The 19,777-nt window shown below is 51.1% G+C and overlaps 1 protein-coding gene across 3 annotated transcripts in view; it reads right to left on the reverse strand.

The window, feature by feature from the left end:
- The window catches only part of LOC123350250 (deleted in malignant brain tumors 1 protein-like), a 52,270-nt gene that overhangs the window by 12,643 nt on the left and 19,850 nt on the right, over positions 1–19,777 (reverse strand). For all 3 annotated transcript variants that reach the window (XM_044988739.1, XM_044988738.1, XM_044988740.1), the window contains 5 exons: positions 17,574–17,903; positions 16,430–16,759; positions 15,247–15,576; positions 12,034–12,363; positions 9,161–9,490 (listed from right to left, as the gene is read on the reverse strand). In XM_044988739.1, coding sequence (XP_044844674.1) covers positions 9,161–9,490; positions 12,034–12,363; positions 15,247–15,576; positions 16,430–16,759; positions 17,574–17,903 — 1,650 coding nt within the window. The remainder of the gene's footprint in view (positions 1–9,160; positions 9,491–12,033; positions 12,364–15,246; positions 15,577–16,429; positions 16,760–17,573; positions 17,904–19,777) is intronic.

A 19,777-nucleotide genomic window follows, 5' to 3' on the forward strand; every position in this document is an offset into this window, starting at 1 on the left:
AGAGAATGATTCAGAGAAGGAGCAAAGAAGCCCAGACACAGCCAGAGAATCGCTGATCATCTGAGCTTCGGAAAAATGCTAAGCGCTTTGTGGTCAGGATGGGCTGAAAGAGACTTTGAACTGTGAGCAACGAAACTCTCTCCTTTTGTTTGATTTCTGCTGTGTTCAGCCAGACGGGACTTTGCACGTGCTTTGTAAATAACCAGGACTGTGTTGCAGAAATCCAGCAATGTCAATAACTGTCTCTCTCCTCTTACTTGATATTCCCCCACTTATACATTGCAGGATCATGTTTGCCCGCTTAGCTATAGAATCTTCAATCTCTCCTTTGAACAGAAACAATCCACTGAAAATTTGCAAATGCATTTTAGTTCTGCAGTCTGTTTCTGAAGGTTTTTTTGTCCGAGTATGGCTACTTTTAAATCTGTTATAGAATGTCTAATAGAAGACTGAAGTGTTCTCCTACTGGCTTTTGTATATGGCCATTCCTGATGTCCTGATGTCTTCTTCTTGATTTTCAAATTTAACACCGTTAATTAGGGCTTGAATAGGGACTGGGAGTGGCTGGCTCACTACAAAAGCAGCTTTCCCGCTCCTGGAATTGACACCTCCTCATCAATTATTGGGAGTGGACTACATCCACCCTGATGGAATTGGCCCTGTCAACACTGGTTCTCCACTTGTGAGGTAACTCCCTTCTCTTCATGTGTCAGTATATAATGCCTGAATCTGTAATTTTCACTATGCATCTGAAGAAGTGGGTTTTTTACTCACAAAACCTTATGCCCAAATAAATCTGTTAGTCTTTAAGGTGCCACCGGATGCCTTGTTGTCCTCTTGATACCAGCTGCCAACTAGACATTGAGCTGTTGATCACTACCCGTTGAGCCCGTCGATCTAGACAGCTTTCTTGCATCCACCTTTTAGTCCATTCATCCTATTTAGTTTAATTTAGAGAAAGTTAAGAGATGACTTGATTACACTCTATCAGTACCTATCAGAGGACACAGAGGGCTCTCGAATCCAGCAGGCAAAAACAGAACGAGATCCAGTGACTGAAGCTAGATATATTCAGAAATATCAGGGCATTGATACCAGTGAGGTTAATTAAATACTGGAACAATGTATCTAGGGGCATGTGAGATCCTCTGACACTTTAAATCTATACAGGAAGAAGAAGACTGGGCGTTTTTCTTAAAAATCTGTGATAACTCAAACAAAAGTTGTGGCCTTGGCACAAGAGAGATTCTCTTGCCGAGTTTTGCCGATGGCCTGACTCAATGCTCAAAACGCTCCCTTCCAGCCTTAAACTCTGTTAGTCTGAACAGGCTCCAGACACAGAAACTGCATGAGAATGGGAGAACAGGATCTCTTCTCACCATTGAAATGAAGCCACCTCTTGGGTGGGCCAGGCAGCTGAGAAACAGGACAGGGAAATATGGCCCAGCTGTTTAGAACAGGAAGCGAGGAAGCAGCCTGTGTCCAATCATAGCTCCCAAAGAACATTACATGTTCAGGATTAATTAACTAAGATGCAAATTGGCCACAAGAATGGGGATACCAGACCTCTCTTCACAAAGTGACCCTCATTTCTAGTCCATGTAATTGGCTACGGGCTCAATTGAACACCATACCAAACCAGTGGGGCCTGTGATTACACAGTGCCCCATTGTGCCATAGCAGGGCAGGGGATCATAGAGTCATCGACTCCAAGGCTAGAACGTACCTTTTTGAGCATCTAGTCTGATCCTAGAGCAGAGCTTTTACAGAAACATCCATTCTTGACTCAACCACCACCACCCATGGTAATTTGTGCCATGGTTAATTACCCTCACCATTCTAAATGTATGCCTCATTTCCATTCTGAATATGTCTAGCTTCAACCTTCAGCCATTGGATGCTGATCTATCGTCCTCTGCTAGATTGAAGAGCCCATTATTAAATATTTATTCCCCAGGTAGATTCTTGTAGACTGTGATCAAGTCACCTCTCACCCTTCTCTTTGTTAACAGATTGAGCTCCTTAAGCCTATCGCTGTAAGGCAGGTTTTCTTATCATTTAATCATTCTTGTGGCTCTTCTATGACCCTCTCCAATTTATCAACATCCTTCCTGGATTGTGGGCAGCAGAACTGAGTACAGTTTTCCTGCAATGGCCACAGCAGTGTCAAACACAGAGGTAAAATATCCTCTCTGCTCCTGCTCATGATTCCTCTCTTTATACATCCCAGGATTGCATTAGCCCTTTTGACCACAGAGTCTCAGTGGGAGCTCATGCTGGATTGTCTACCTCAACCTGGAAATCTCTTTCGGAGTCACTGTTTCCCAGGATATAATCCCCCATCATGTAAACATGATCTGCATTCTTTGTTCCTAGATGTAGATATTTACATTTAAATGTACATTGTTTGCTTGCACCTAGTTTACCAAGCAATCCAGACCAGGCTGAATCAGTGAGCTGTGCACTTCATTATTTACCACTCCCCCAATCTTTGTATCATCTGCACATTTTAACACCTATGAATTTATATTTTATTTTAAGTCATTGATAAAAATGTTAAATATCATAGGTCCAAGAACCACTCCCTGCCACGTGTGTCATGTTAATTTTATAATGTTATCGTTTTTTTAATCAAAATGTTGTGCGGTACCTTACAGAAGTCTCAGTCTGTTTCATCCACACTATTATCTTTATCAACCAAATTGGTGATCTCATCCAAAAAAAAAAATCAGGTCAGTTTGACAAGATCTATTTCCCATAAACCCATGTTCATTTCCATTAATTACATTACCCTCCTTTAATTCTTTATTGTTCGACTCTCATATCAGCTACTCCAGTATCTTGCCTGGGATTGACGTTAGGCTGACAGGCCTGTAATTACCCGAGTTATCCCTTTTACTCTTTTTAAAAATTGGCACAACATTCGCTTTCTTCCAGGCTGCTGGAGCTTTCCTAGCACTCCAAGACTTACTGAAAATCAATAATAACAGTCCAGCATGCTCCCTACTTGGCTGTTTTAAAACCCTTGGATGCAAATTATCTGGATCTGCTGATTTTAAACTATCTATCTTTCGTGGCTTCTGTTTAACATCCTCCTGATACATTAGTGGAATGGACAGAGCATTACCATCACCATATGGTGAGACTATATGATCTCTTTTTCCCAAATACAGAACAAAAATATTTATTGAACCCTTCTGCTCTTTCTGCATTGTTACTGATATTTCTACCATTTCCATCTAAGCATGGACCGATATCATTGTTAGGATTCTTTTGGTTCTTAATATATTTTAAAAACACCTTCTTGTTGCCATTAACTCTGCTGGTCATAGATTTCTTATTCTGTCCCTTTGCTTCCCTAACTAGAACAATCATATGGGGCTGAAGGCAGGGCCGGCTCCAGACCCCAGCGCGCCAAGCAGGCGCGTGGGGCGGCATTGTCCTAGCAGGGCGGCATTTGGGTCCGGCGGACCTTCCGCAGTCATGCCTGCGGGAAGTCCACCGGAGCCCCGGGAGGAGCGGACCTGCCGCAGTCATGACTGCGGAGGGTCCCCTCTTCCCGCGGCTCCGCTTGAGCTCCCGCAGGCATGACTGCGGCGGGTGCGCTGGTCCCACGGCTCGGACGGAGCTCCCACAGGCATGCCTGCGGATGCTCCACTGGAGCCGCGGGACCACCGCACCCGCCACAGACAGTTCTGCCCCGGCTGCGGGACCGGGGAAGGGCGCCGGCGCGCCGCCCTGCTTGGGGCGGCGGAATTTCTAGAGCCTCTCCACACAGCACACATACTCTCTGCAGTAGAGGCCCATAGCACAGCGGTGCAGCTCTGGGGTCAGCACTAACTCAGACAGGAAAGCATGCTCTATTTAGCTCCCAACAGGCTCTCTGCAGCATCAACAGTGCAAGGGAAAGCAAGAGGTACCTAAGCACACAACACTGGCATCTTCTGCATAATTGAAGTTAGGGTCTCTCCAAGGCCTAGCCCTGCATTTGGAGATTGCAGCTTCTGTCCCTGTGCCGTTAACATCAGGCAGCCAGGGACAGGTAGATCCATGTCCAAACCAAGCCCCATGTGGCACTGATAATGGTGTCCCACTGCTCAGCATACAACTCCAGCATCATGTAAGTCCCAGCAGCAAAGAATCCTGTGGCACCTTATAGACTAACAGACGTTTTGCAGCATGAGCTTTCGTGGGTGAATACCCACTTCTTCGGATGCAAGCAGTGGAAATTTCCAGGAGCAGGTGTGTATATATAAGCAAGCAAGAAGCAAGCTAGAGATAACGAGGTTAGATCAATCAGGGAGGATGAGGCCCTGTTCCAGCAGCTGAGGTGTGAACACCAAGGGAGGAGAAACTGGTTCTGTAATTGGCAAGCCATTCACAGTCTTTGTTTAGTCCTAAACTGATGGTGTTAAATTTGCAGATGAACTGGAGCTCAGCAGTTTCTCCTTGAAGTCTGGTCCTAAAGTTTTTTTGCTGTAGGATGGCCACCTTAAAATCTGCTATTGTGTGGCCAGGGAGGTTGAAGTGTTCTGTAAGATGTCTAAACTCCTACCTGCCACATGGGCCACAACCGTGATACCCCTAACCCACCCAGCAATATCGTCAATCTATCCAGCCACACACTCAGCCCAGAAGAACAGTCTGTCCTATCTCGGGGACTCTCTTTCTGCCCTGCCACCCCCACCAACATGATACAGTTCTGCGGCGATCTGGAAGCCTACTTTCACCGTCTCCGACTCAAAGAATACTTCCAGGACAACACTGAACAGCGCACTGATACACAGTTACCCTCCCACCAACAGCACAAGAAGAAGAACTCCACATGGACTCCTCCTGAGGGTCGAAATGACAGTCTGGACCTATACATTGAATGCTTCCGCCGACGTGCACAGGCAGAAATTGTGGAAAAACAACATCGCTTGCCTCACAACTGTAGCCCTGAGGATTATCTGTTGGTCTGTATAAAATGTCTTTTTGATAAAGTGTGTAGGCTGCATAGATTAATAGGAATTTGCAATAGCTGTAACGCAAGATACCTAGAAACTTCTAGGCCAGACATCCTGGCCTATTTCCTTTGTGACGCTGACAGCAACCTTTAAGACCCTTACTCAAAAAAGTAATAATAGGATACAAACCTACGCAAAATGTCTAGGGACCTTTTGAATGTTTACTAACCTTTCACCTAGATAGGGTGAAAAGTGGGGTTTTTCTGCCCACAAATGTAACACGTACACCCACAAGCTACTATATAGCTGTCATTAGTACGCACACAAAAGGTCAGCCAATGAAAACAGGTACCCTCACCTTTCCATGGGGGAAAGACAAATTTGGGCATAGGAGGAAGGATTTCTCCCTATAAAAGGTGTGATAATCCACCATTAGGCAGGCGATACACCCATCCTTCTATTCTCCATCGCCTCACCCTGCCTACACCTACAAAAGCTGTCAACTACTGATAAGTCGTAGTGTTCTGTCCTTTCACAGCTGTAAGTATGAAATAATTCTTAATTTCTACTTCACCTCTAAAGCATCTATGCTAAGAAGGGTTTAACTCATAACCAGTTTCTTTATAACTATACTTCCTCTAGCAGAGGTGTGAAATTCACTCTAGTACTATTTGCTGCAAAGTGCATTAGAACTGTGTAATATCATATCATATCTCTTAAAGAACTAAGATATTTTGTAACTTTGTAATCTCATACTGCTTTTTAACATTTTACATTTACTTCTTGTTTTATTGATTTTAAATAAAAGGTCTTGTTTGACTAAATTTCTGTCTCTGTCTAAATTCCTGTAATATACCCCAATCTCCTTGTATAAATTCTGTGAAGCCTGATTCAAGACGAACTTTATCTTCTGATCATACATATTGGCGAGCCATACCCATATTTTTAATATCTATTAATTATTATTAACATTACTAATTAATTGGAAAATTAATTATTATATACAACTAAATTAAGTGGATAAATTCCACTGTCCCTACTAACCCTCCCCAAATCAGGCTACACAACCTAAGTCGTGCAGAACGCAATGCCATCCACAGCCTCAGAAACCATCCTGACATTATAATCAAAGAGGCTGATAAAGGAGGTGCTGTTGTCATCATGAACAGGTCTGACTACCAAAAGGAGGCCGCCAGACAACTCTCCAATACCAAATTTTACAGGCTACTTCCCTCAGATCCCACTGAGGAATACACAAAGAAACTGCACCATCTACTCAGGACACTCCCTATACTAACACCGGAACAAATCAACATACCCTTAGAACCCCGACCAGGGTTATTCTATCTACTACCCAAGATCCACAAACCCGGAAATCCTGGATGCCCCATCATCTCTGGCATTGGAACTCTCACTGAAGGACTGTCTGGATATGTGGACTCTCTACTCAGACCCTATGTTACCAGCACTCCCAGCTATCTCCGTGACACCACTGATTTCCTGAGGAAACTACAATGCATTGGTGACCTTCCAGAAAACACCATCCTAGCCACCATGGATGTAGAGGCTCTCTACACAAACATCCCACACACTGATGGAATACAAGCTGTCAGGAACAGTATCCCTGATGATGCCACAGCACAACTGGCTGCTGAGCTCTGTGCCTTTATCCTCACACACAACTATTTCAAATTTAATGACAATATATATCTCCAGATCAGTGGCACCGCTATGGGCACCCGCATGGCCCCACAATATGCAAATATTTTTATGGCCGACCTGGAACAATGTTTCCTCAGCTGCCGTCCACTCACACCCCTTCTCTACCTACGCTACATTGATGACATCTTCATCATCTGGACCTATGGGAAGGAGACTCTGGAAAAATTCCACCATGATTTCAACAGCTTCCACCCCTCCATCAACCTCAGCCTGGACCTATCTACACGGGAGGTCCACTTCCTAGACACCACGGTGCAAATAAGTGGTGGTCACATTAACACCACCCTATACCGAAAACCTACCGACCGCTATGCCTACCTTCATGTCTCCAGCTTCCATCCCGGGCACACCACAAGATCCATTGTCTACAGCCAAGCACTGAGGTACAACCATATCTGCTCTAACCCCACAGACAGAGACCAACACCTAGAAAATCTCCACCAAGCCTTCTCAAGACTACAGTACCCACACGAGGAAATAAGGAAACAGATCAACAGAGCCAGATGTGTACCCAGAAGCCTGCTACTGCAAGACAAACCCAAGAAAGAAACCAACAGGACTCCGCTGGCCATCACATACAGTCCCCAGCTAAAACCCCTCCAACGCATCATCAGGGATCTACAACCCATCCTGGACAATGATCCCACACTTTCACAGGCCTTGGGTGGCAGGCCAGTCCTCGCCCACAGACAACCTGCCAACCTGAAGCATATTCTCACCAACAACTGCACACCGCACCATAGTAACTCTAGCTCAGGAACCAACCCATGCAACAAACCTCGATGCCAACTCTGCCCACATATCTACACCAGCAACACCATCACAGGACCTAACCAGATCAGCCACACCATCACCGGTTCATTCACCTGCACGTCCACCAATGTAATATATGCCATCATATGCCAGCAATGCCCCTCTGCTATGTACATCAGCCAAATGGGACAGTCTCTAAGGAAAAGGATAAATGGACACAAATCAGACATTAGGAATGGCAATATACAAAAACCTGTAGGAGAACACTTCAACCTCCCTGGCCACACAATAGCAGATTTTAAGGTGGCCATCCAACAGCAAAAAAAACTTTAGGACCAGACTTCAAAGAGAAACTGCTGAGCTCCAGTTCATCTGCAAATTTAACACCATCAGCTTAGGACTAAACAAAGACTGTGAATGACTTGCCAATTACAGAACCAGTTTCTCCTCCCTTGGTTTTCACACCTCAGCTGCTGGAACAGGGCCTCATCCTCCCTGACTGATCTAACCTCGTTATCTCTAGCTTGCTTCTTGCTTGCTTATATATACACACCTGCCCCTGGAAATTTCCACTGCTTGCATCCGAAGAAGTGGGTATTCACCCACGAAAGCTAATGCTGCAAAACGTCTGTTAGTCTATAAGGTGCCACAGGATTCTTTGCTGCTTCTACAGAACCAGACTAACACGGCTACCCCTCTGATACTTGATATGTAAGTCCCAGTTGCCATCACAAAAATCAAGCTCTGCCTAGGGCTGATAACGCTGTCCCACAGCCCAGCTGCCTGCACAGGACGGCAGTGTCAGGTAACTGCCAGTTATCATCACATACGGTTCCCCCCTGCTGATTGTGAAGCACCTCAACTCTCCCAGCACAGAGATTTGGGCCATTCACCAGTTGGAGTGGATCAAAACCTAGATTGACTGAGCCTGCAAACACCCCAATGGAATAATGACTCAGAGAGATTCCTGTGCCTCTGATCGCTAGTGACGCTGGGGAACATACCGCCTCCCGCTGACAGGTCTGAACAGCCTCTAAACACAGCACCTGCCTATCAAGGACTCACTCCCCACCCCTGACATGCAGCCACCTCTGGGGTGGAACAAGGCAACTGAGATAACAGGCACAGAAATTCATGGGCTGCATAGGAGAGGGGGTGAGGAAGAACCATGGCTCCAGTCACAGCTCTAGGGGATGTTACAGGTTCAGGAGTAATTAGCTGAGATGGAAATCACCCGGAATGACGGGGGGAGGCGCCCCACACTTCATAAAGGGATCCTGGGTTTCTATTGCCTCTGAGTGGCTGCAGACTCCATTCAACCCCAAATCCTGCAAAGGGGATCTACGGTTCCCCAGCGCCCCATTGTGCTGTAGCAGGACAGGGGGATCAGAGCGATCAGCGACGGGGAGGGTCTCTCACAGAGGTGCACGTACTGCTCCCTGCAGCGCAGGCCCTAAGTGCTGTGCTGGGGCACTGGGCTCAGCACTGACTGCGAGGGAAGATCGGCCCCTACTGAGCCCCGACCCTACTCTCTGCAGTACAGGCAAGGGAAATGGGGTCAGCACTGATACCACGGGAAGAGAGACACTTACTGTGACCCCGAGCTGGATCCCTACAGTACAGGCCCTTAGCACCATGCTGGGGCACTGGGGTCAGTTCTGACTCAGACAGGAGAGCTGGGTCTGTGCTGAAAACTTCCCAGCAGCACCCACAGTGACGTGATGGAAGAGGGTTACCTGAGCACACAACACCGGCATCTTCTCCATGGTGACAGTTATTGTCTCCCCAAGGCAGAGCCCTGCATTCGGCGAGGGCAGCTTCTGTCCCTGTGCACTGAACATCATCCAGCCAGATGGGGTCAGATTGTTGTCCAAAGTGAGCCCCCGTTAGAGCTGATAACGCCGTCCCACAGCCCAGCTGCCTGCACACAACTTCAGCATCTGTTATGTCCCAGCTGTCATGACACACGGTTCCCCACTGCTGGTTGTGAAACACCTCGACTCTCCCAGAGCAGCGACTCGAACCATCAACCAGTCGGACTGAATCCCGCTCTGGAACGGATGAGTCTGCAAATGTGCCAAGGGAATAAACACTCAGGGAAATTCCTTTGCCTCTGATCACTAGTGACATTGGGGAACATAGCACCTCAGATCTGATCAGTCTCAACAATTGCCTGACATAGGTTCATTCCCCCCTACTAATAAACAGCAATATCTGGGGTGTGAAGGGGCAGCTGAGAGACAGGCCATGAAAACACACAGGCTGTGTAGGAAGGGAAGTGAGGAAGAACCGTGTCTCCAGTCACAGCAGTGGGGGATGTTACAGGTTCGGGGTAATTAGCTGAGATTAAAATCACTATGATGGGGTAGGAGCCCCACACTTCATAAAGGGACCCAGGGTTTATATTGCCTCTGAGCGGCTGCAGGCTCCATTTTACCCCAAATACAACAAAGGGGATCTACAGTTACCCTGCGCCCCATTGTGCTGTAGTGGGGCAGGGGGATCAGAGCGATCAGCGACGGGGAGGGTCTCTCACTGAGGCGCACGTACTGCTCCCTGCAGCGCAGGCCCTAAGTGCTGTGCTGGGGCACTGGGCTCAGCACTGACTGCGAGGGAAGATCGGCCCCTACTGAGCCCCGACCCTACTCTCTGCAGCACAGGCAAGGGAAATGGGGTCAGCACTGATACCACGGGAAGAGAGACACTTACTGTGACCCCGAGCTGGATCCCTGCAGTACAGGCCCTTAGCGCCATGCTGGGGCACTGGGGTCAGTGCTGACTCAGACAGGAGAGCTGGGTCTGTGCTGAAAACTTCCCTTGCAGCAACCACAGTGACGTGATGGAAGAGGGTTACCTGAGCACACAACACCGGCATCTTCTCCATGGTGACAGTTATTGTCTCCCCAAGGCAGAGCCCTGCATTCGGCGAGGGCAGCTTCTGTCCCTGTGCACTGAACATCATCCAGCCAGGGACAGTTAGATCTACATCCAAACCAAGCCCCATGTGGCGCTGATAATGGCGTCCCACTGCTCAGCACACAACTCCAGCATCATGTAAGTCCCAGTTGCCATCACACCCAGTTCCTCACTACTGGTTATGAAACACCTCAACTCTCCCAGTGCAACGAGTGTGGCCATTCACTAGCTGGAGCAAAGACACTTCTGAGATGCCTGAATCTTCAAACACCGAAGAGAATAAACACTCTCAGAGACTTCTGTGCCTCTGATTGCTAGAGACGCTGGGGTACATAGCACTGAGGAGTCTGAATGGGCTCCACACACAGCGATTGCCTGTCCCGGGCTGAATCACCACCACTGACATCCAGTCCTCATGGTAGTCCCTGAGCTGCTCCCTGCAGCACAGGCCCTTAGCACCACACTGGAGTGTCGGGGTCAGCACTGACTGTGAGGGCAGAGTGCCCCCTGCTGAGTCCCCCTCCCACTCCCTGCACCATGGTGACGGATGTGGGTTACCTGAGCACATAACACCGGCATCTTTTCTGTGGTGAAAGTTATGGTTTCCCCAAGGCTTAGCCCTGCATTCACTGAGGGAAGCTTCTGATGCTCTGCAGTGAACATCATCCAGTCAGATGGAATCAGACCCTCACGAAAATCAAGCTCTGCCAGGGCTGGTAACCCCATTCCACAGCCCAGCTGCCTGCACAGGACGGCAGTGTCAGGTAACAGCCAGTTATCATCACATACGGTTCCCCACTGCTGATTGTGAAGCACCTCAGCTCTCCCAGCACAGAGATTTGGGCCATTCACCAATTGGAGTGGATCAAAACCTAGACTGACTGAGCCTGCAAAAACCCCAAGGGAATAATGACTCAGAGATTCCTGAGCCTCTGATCACTAGTGACGCTGGGGAACTTACCGCCTCCCGCTGACAGGTCTGAACAGCCTCTAAACACAGCACCTGCCTATCAAGGACTCACTCCCCACCCCTGACATGCAGCCACCTGTGGGATGGAACAGGGCAGCTGAGAGAACAGGCACAGAAACTCATGGGCTGCGTAGGAGAGGGAGTGAGGAAGAACCGTGTCTCCAGTCACAGCTCTAGGGGAAGTTACAGGTTCAGGAGTAGTTAGCTGAGATGGAAATCACCCGGAATGACGGGGGGAGGAGCCCCACACTTCATAAAGGGATCCCGGGTTTCTATTACCTCTGAGTGGCTGCAGACTCCATTCAACCCCAAATCCTGCAAATGGGATCTACGGTTACCCAGCGCCCCATTGTGCTGTAGTGGGGCAGGGGGATCAGAGCGATCAGCGATGCGGAGGGTCTCTCACGGAGGCGCACGTACTGCTCCCTGCAGTGCAGGCCCTAAGTGCTGTGCTGGGGCACTGTGCTCAGCACTGACTGTGAGGGGAGAGTGTCCCCTACTGAGCCCCCACCCTACTCCCTGCAGCACAGGCAAGGGAAATGGGATCAGCACTGATACCACGGGAAGAGAGACACTTACTGTGACCCCGAGCTGGATCCCTGCAGTACAGGTCCTTAGCACCATGCTGAGGCACTGGGGTCAGTGCTGACTCAGACAGGAGAGCTGGGTCTGTGCTGAAAGATTCTCAGCACCACCCACAGTGACGTGATGGAAGAGGGTTACCTGAGCACACAACACCAGCATCTTCTCTATGGTGACAGTTATTGTCTCCCCAAGGCCGAACCCTGCATTCGGCGAGGGCAGCTTCTGTCCCTGTGCACTGAACATCATCCAGCCAGATACGGTCAGATCCTTGCCCAAAGTGAGCCCCCGCTAGGGCTGATAGCGCCGTCCCACAGCCCAGCTGCCTGCACACAACTCCAGCATCTGTTATGTCCCAGCTGTCATCACACACGGTTCCCCACTGCTGGTTGTGAAACACCTCGACTCTCCCAGTGCAGCGACTAGAACCATCAACCAGTCGGATTGGAGCCCGCTCTGGAACGGATGAGTCTGCAAATATGCCAAGGGAATAAACACTCAGGGAAATTCCTTTGTCTCTGATCACTAGTGACATTGGGGAACATAGCACCTCAGATCTGATCAGTCTCTACAATTGCCTGACACAGGTTCATTCCCCACTACTAATATACAGCGACCTCTGGGGTGTGAAGGGGCAGCTGAGAGACAGGCCATGAAAACACGCAGGCTGTGTAGGAGAGGAAGTGAGGAAGAACCCCGTCTCCAGTCACAGCAGTGGGGGATGTTACAGGTTCGGGGTAATTAGCTGAGATTAAAATCACTATAATGGGGTAAGAGCCCCACACTTCATAAAGGGACCAAGGGTTTATATTGCCTCTGAGCGGTTGCAGGCTCCATTTGACCCCAAATCCCAGAAATGGGATCTACAGTTACCCTGCGCCCCATTGTGCTGTAGTGGGGCAGGGGGATTAGAGCGATCAGTGATGGGGAGGGTCTCTCACAGAGGCGCACGTACTGCTCCCTGCAGCGCAGGCCCTAAGTGCTGTGCTGGGGCACTGGGGACAGCACTGACTGCAAGAGGAGAGCGCTCCCTACTGAGCCCCCATCCTGCTTCGCACAACACCCACAGTGATGGAGGAGGGTTACCTGAGCACACACAGGGGCGGCTCTAAGAATTTGGCCGCCCCAAGCAGGGCAGCATGCCGCAGGGGGCGCGCTGCCGGGCGCCGGTCCCGCGACTTCGCGGGACCTCTTGCAGCTGGTCCGCGGCTCCGGTGGAGCTTCCACAGGTATGACTGCGGAAGGTCCGGCGGAGCCGCCTGCCGCCCTGCTGGCAAAATGCCGCCACGCGTGTGCTTGGCGCGCTGGGGTCTAGAGCCGGCTCTGAGCACACAACACTGGCATCTTCTGCATAATTGAAGTTAGGGTCTCTCCAAGGCCTAGCCCTGCATTTGGAGATGGCAGCTTCTGTCCCTGTGCAGTTAACATCATCCAGCCAGGGACAGTTAGATCCACATCCAAACCAAGTCCCATGTGGCGCTCTTAATGGCGTCTCACTGCTCAGCACACACCTCCAGCATCATGTAAGTCCCAGTTGCCATCACACCCAGTTCCTCACTTCTGGTTATGAAAAACCTCGACTCTCCCAGTGCAACGAGTGTGGCCATTCACTAGCTGGAGCAAAGACACTTCTGAGATGCCTGAGTCTTCAAACATCCAAGGGAATACACACTCTGAGAGATTTCTGTGCCTCTGATTGCTAGAGACGCTGGGGAACATAGCACTGAGGAGTCTGAATGGGCTCCACACACAGCGATTGCCTGTCCCGGGCTGAATCACCACCACTGACATCCAGCCCTCATGGTAGTCCCTGAGCTGCTCCCTGCAGCACAGGCCCTTAGCACCACACTGGAGTGTTGGGGCCAGCACTGACTATGAGGGCAGAGTGCACGGCCGCCCAGAGGGGGGGGCAAGAGGGGCAATTTGCCCCAGGCCCCAGGTCCCGCAGGGGCCCCCACGAGTGTTTTTCGGGGCCCCTGGAGTGGGGTCCTTCACTCACTCCAGGGGGCCCGGAAAACTCTTCCTCTCCCGTCTTCGCCGGCGGGGGAGGGGGGGGAGGTCATTCCGCTCCAGGGCGGAAGGACTCCCCGCCGGTGAATTATCGCAGAAGCGGGACCCGCCACTGGGTCTTCAGCGGTAATTTGGCAGCGGGGGGCCCTTCCGTTCCGGGACCCGCCGCTGAAGTGCCCCGAAGACCCACGGCGGGCCCGCTTCGGGGCACTTCGGCGGCGGGTCCCGGAACGGAAGGGCCCCCCCGCCGCCGAATTACTACTGAAGCGGGGCCCCCCCGCCGCCGAAGACCCCGGACCTCCGGAATCCTCTGGGCGGCCCTGGCAGAGTGCCCCCTGCTGAGTCCCCCTCCCACTCCCTGCACCATGGTGACGGATGTGGGTTACCTGAGCACATAACACCGGCATCTTTTCTGTGGGGAAAGTTATGGTTTCCCCAAGGCTTAGCCCTGCATTCACTGAGGGAAGCTTCTGATTCTGTGCATTGAACATCATCCAGTCAGATGGGATCGGACCCTCACCAAAATCAAGCTCTGCCAGGGCTGATAATGCCGTCCCACAGCCCAGCTGCCTGCACAGGACGGCAGTGTCAGGTAACTGCCAGTTATCATCACATATGGTTCCCCCCTGCTGATTGTGAAGCACCTCAACTCTCCCAGCACAGAGATTTGGGCCAGTCACCAGTTGGAGTGGATCAAAACCTAGACTGACTGAGCCTGCAAATACCCCAAGGGAATAATGACTCAGAGAGATCCTGAACCTCTGATCACTAGTGACGCTGGGGAACTTACCGCCTCCCGCTGACAGGTCTGAACAGCCTCTAAACACAGCACCTGCCTGTCAAGGACTCATGCCCCACCCCTGACATGCAGCCACCTCTGGGATGGAACAAGGCAGCTGAGAGAACAGGCACAGAAACTCATGGGCTGCGTAGGAGAGGGTGTGAGGAAGAACCGTGTCTCCAGTCACAGCAGTGGGGGATGTTACAGGTTGGGGGTAATTAGCTGAGATTAAAATCACTATAATGGGGTAGGAGCCCCACACTTCATAAAGGGACCCAGGGTTTATATTGCCTCTGAGCGGCTGCAGGCTCCATTTGACCCCAAATCCCACAAAGGGGATCTACAGTTACCCTGCGCCCCATTGTGCTGTAATGGAGCAGGGGGATCAGAGCGATCAGTGACGGGGAGGGTCTCTCACTGAGGCGCACGTACTGCTCCCTGCAGCGCAGGCCCTAAGTGCTGTGCTGGGGCACTGGGATCAGCACTGAGTGAGAGGGGAGAGTGCCCACTACTGAGCCCCCATCCTGCTTCCCACAACACCCACAGTGATGGAGGAGGGTTACCTGAGCACACAACACTGGCATCTTTTCCGTGGTTACAGTTATGGTCTCCCCAAGGCTGAGCCCTGCAGTCGGAGAGGGCAGCTTCTGTCCCTGTGCAGTGAAGGTTATCCAGCCAGATGGGATCAGTGCCTCGTCCAAATCGAGCCCCTCCTGGGGCTGATAATGCCGGCCCACAGCCCAGCTGCCTGCACACAACTCTGGCCTCAGCGAAATCCCAGCTGTCATCACACACGGTTCCCCACAGCTGGCTGTGAAGCACCTCGACTCTCCCAGTGCAGTGATTCGGGCCGTTCAACAGTCGGAGCTGAGTCTGCTCTGAAATGCCAGAGTCTGCAAATGCCCCAAGGAAATAAACACTCACTGCATCTGATCACTAGTGACCCTGGGGAAAGTAGTACCTCCCATTAATGGCTGTGAACAGCCTGTGCAACTGCCTGTCAGGGGTTCACTCCCCACCACTGACATTCAGCCACCTCTGGAGTAGGACAGGGCAGCTGAGAGACCAGGCCCAGAAACTCATGGGCTGTGCAGGAGAGGGAGTGAGGAAGAACCCTGTCAACAGTCACAGCTTTGGGGATATTACAGGTTCAACGGTAATTAGCTGACATGGAAATCACCCAGAGTGTGTGGGGGAGAAGCCCCACACTTCATAAAGGGGTCCCAGGTCTCTACTGCCCCTGAGCAGCTGAAGGCTCCATTCAACCCCAAATCGCACATGGGATTTACGGTTACCCTGCGCCCCATTGTGCTGTAGTGGGGCAGGGGGATCAGAGTGATCAGTGATGGGGAGGGTCTCTCACTGAAGTGCATGTACTGCTCCCTGCAGCGCAGGCCCTAAGTGCTGTACTGGGGCCAGCCCTGCCTGCAAGGGGAGGGCATTATTATTGAAACCACCACCCTGCCTCCTACAGCCGTCACCACCCTGGAACACTGGGGTCAGCACTAACTGCAGGGGGAAAGGCCACTTGTGTGGTCCCCAAACTGCTCCCTAAAGCACAGTCCCTTCACCCACATGGGGGTCAGCACTGACTGCAAGGGCAGAGCAGTCCCTCAGGAGCCCACACGCTGCCCCTGCAGCACAGGCCCCTAGCACAGTGCTGTTACATTGGGCTCTGAACTGACCGCCCCCTACTGATCTCCTCCCCCACTCCCTGCAGCATCCACCGGGATGGAGGAGGGTTACCTGAGCACACAACACCGGCATCTTCTCCGTGGTTACAGTTATTGTCTCCCCAAGGCCGAGCCCTGCAATCGGAGAGGGCAGCTTCTGTCCCTGTGCAGTGAACGGCATCCAGCCAGATGGGGTCAGATCCTCGCCCAAAGTGAGCCGCGCCTGGGGCTGATAACGCCGTCCCACAGCCGAGCTGCCTGCACACGACTCCAGCATCAGTTAAATCCCAGCTGTCATCACACACGGTTCCCCATTGCTGGTTGTGAAGCACCTCGACTCTCCCAGTGCAGCGACTCAGGCCGTTCACCAGACGGAGCGAAGTCTGCTCTGAAATGCCTGAGTCTGCAAATACCCCAATGGAATAAACTCTCAGGTAGGTTCCTGTACATCTGATTGCTACTAATGCTGGGGAACTTAGCACCTCCCACTGACAGATCTGAACAGCCTCTAAACAGAGTGCCTGCCTGTCAAGGACTCACTCCCCACCTCTGATATGCAGCCACCTCTGGGGTGGAACAAGGCAGCTGAGAGTCAGGACACAGAAATTCATGGGCTGTGTAGGAGAGGGAGTGAGGAAGAACCCTGTCTCCAGACACAGCTGTGGGGGATGTTACAGGTTCAGGCAAATTAGTTGAGATTTAAATCACCCGGAGTGACGGGGATAGGAACCCCACACTTCATAAAGGGATCCCTGAGTTGCTGCAGGATCCATTCAACCCCAAATCCCACAAATGGAATCTACGGTTACCCAGAGCCCCATTGTGCTGTGGTGGGACAGGGGGATCAGAGCGATCAGCGACAGGGAGGGTCTCTCACTGAGGTGCACGTACTGCTCCCTGCAGCGCAGGCCCTGAGTGCTGTGCTGGGGCAATGGGCTCAGCACTGACTGCGAGGGGAGAGCGCCCCCTACTGAGCCCCCAGCCCGCTCCCTGCAGCACAGGCCTGTAGAACTGTGTGGGGAAATGGGGTCAGTGCTGACACCATGGGAAGAGCAACATTTTCTGTGATCCCCAACGGGCTCCCTGCAGTACAGGCCCTTAGCCCCATGCTGGGGCACTGGGGTCAGCACTGACTCAGACAGGGGAGCTGAGACTGTGCTGAAAGCTTCCCACCCGATCCCTGCACCACCCACAGTGAAGTGATGGAGGAGGGTTACCTGAGCACACAACACCGGCATCTTCTTCATGGGTGCAGTTACTGTCTCCCCAGGGCCTAGCCCTGCATTGGGAGAGGGCAGCTTCTGTCCCTGTGCAGTTGACATTACCCAGCCAGATATGGTCAGATCCTCGCCCAAAGTGAGCTCCAGTGGGGGTTGATAAGGCCGTCCCACAGCCCAGCTGCCTGCACACGACTGCAGCATCCTGTAGGTCCCAGCTGTCATTACACACAGTTCCCCACTTCTTGTTATGAAACACCTCGACTCTCCCAGCGCAGTGACTCGAACCATTCACCAGTTGCAGCTGAGTCACTTCGGAGATGTCGGTGTCTGCAAACACCCAAGGGAATAAACACTCAGGGAGGTTCCTGGGCCTCTGATCTCTCGTGTCACTGGGGAACGGAGCGCCTCCCGCTGATGGGTCTGACCAGTCTCTGCACACAGCAACTGCCTGTCAAGGGCTCCCCACCACTGAGCAGGCTAATCACTTGGGTAATGTTGAAGTCTGTTCATTCCCCTCCCAGCCAGGTGTCACCTAGTTAGGCAGATTGGACGGCAGTCTGACCTACTGCTTCCACTAGAGCACTTAAAAAGATTATCCCCGTACAGCTGGCAGGAACCTCCTGAAGAGGAAATTTACACCCTCACTCCTGGTGCTGGTATTCACTTCAGTGCAATACTGTGCAGTGCTGCGGGGCAGATTCTGGCATAAGCATCTTGGTGATTGGCAGCTGAACACAGTCACCCCAGTTATTAATGGTTGCCTTAGCCTAACATCAGCATTGAATTTACATGTATTGGCTCCATAGCTCCTTGAACCACTTAAAGGAGGGGAAATTGATCAGGAACAGTCAGCATGGATTCACCAAGGGCAAGTCATGCCTGACTAACCTAATTGCCTTCTATGATGAGATAACCAGCTCTGTGGATGAGGGGAAAGCAGTGGATGTGCTATTTCTGGACTTTAGCAAAGCTTTTGATACAGTCTCCCACAATATTCTTGCCAGCAAGTTAAAGAAGTATGGGCTGGATGAATGGACGGTAAGGTGGATAGAAAACTGGCTAGATGGTCGGGCTCAACGGGTAGTGATCAATGGTTCCATGTCTAGTTGGCAGCCGGTATCAAGTGGAGTGCCCCAAAGATCGGTGCTGGGGCCGGTTTTGTTCAATATCTTCATTAACGATCTGGAGGATGGTGTCGACTGCACCCTTAGCAAGTTTGCAGATGACACTAAACTGGGAGGAGTGGTTGATACGCAGGAGGGTAGGGATAGGATACAGAGGGACCTAGACAAATTAGAGGATTGGGCCAAAAGAAATATGATGAGGTTCAACAAGGACAAGTGCAGAGTCCTGCACTTAGGACGGAAGAATCCCATGCACTGCTACAGACTAGGGACCGAATGTCTGGGCAGCAGTTATGCAGAAAAGGACCTAGGGGTTACAGTGGACGAAAAGCTGAATGTGAGTCAACAGTGTGCCCTTGTTGCCAAGAAGGCTAATGGCATTTTGGGTTGTATAAGTAGGGGCATTTCCAGCAGATCGAGGGATGTGATCATTCCCCTCTATTCAGCGCTGGTGAGGCCTCATTTGGAGTAATGTGTCCAGTTTTTGGCCCCATACTAGAAGAGGGATGTGGATAAATTAGAAAGAGTCTAGCGGAGAGCAACAAAACTGATTAGGGGGCTGGAGCACATGACTTCTGAGGAGAGGCTGAGGGAACTGGGATAGTTTAGTGTGCAGAAGAGAAGAATGAGGGGGGATTTGATAGCTGCTTTCAACTACCTGAAAGGGGGTTCCAAAGAGGATGGATCTAGACTGTTCTCAGTGGTAGAAGATGACAGAACAAGGAGTAATGGTCTCAAGTTGCAGAGGGAGAGGTTTAGGCTGGACATTAGGAAAAACTTTTTCACTAGTAGGGTGGTGAAGCACTGGAATGGGTTACCTAGGGAGGTGGTGGAATCTCCTTCCTTAGAGGTTTTTAAGGTCAGGCTTGACAAAGCCCTGACTGGGATGATTTAGTTGGGTTTGGTCCTGCTTTGAGCAGGGGGTTGGACTAGATGACCTCCTGAGGTCCCTTCCAACCCTGAGATTCTATGATTCTATGATTCTATGAAAACATCACCCAGAGTCCAGAAACAAACGATTCCAATGTGTAGTAAGAATAGTAAATATGGCAGGTGACCAAGCTGGCTTAACAGTGA

The sequence above is a fragment of the Mauremys mutica genome, chromosome 15 (genome assembly GCF_020497125.1).
Source record: "Mauremys mutica isolate MM-2020 ecotype Southern chromosome 15, ASM2049712v1, whole genome shotgun sequence".
Classification (NCBI taxonomy): Eukaryota; Metazoa; Chordata; order Testudines; family Geoemydidae; genus Mauremys; species Mauremys mutica.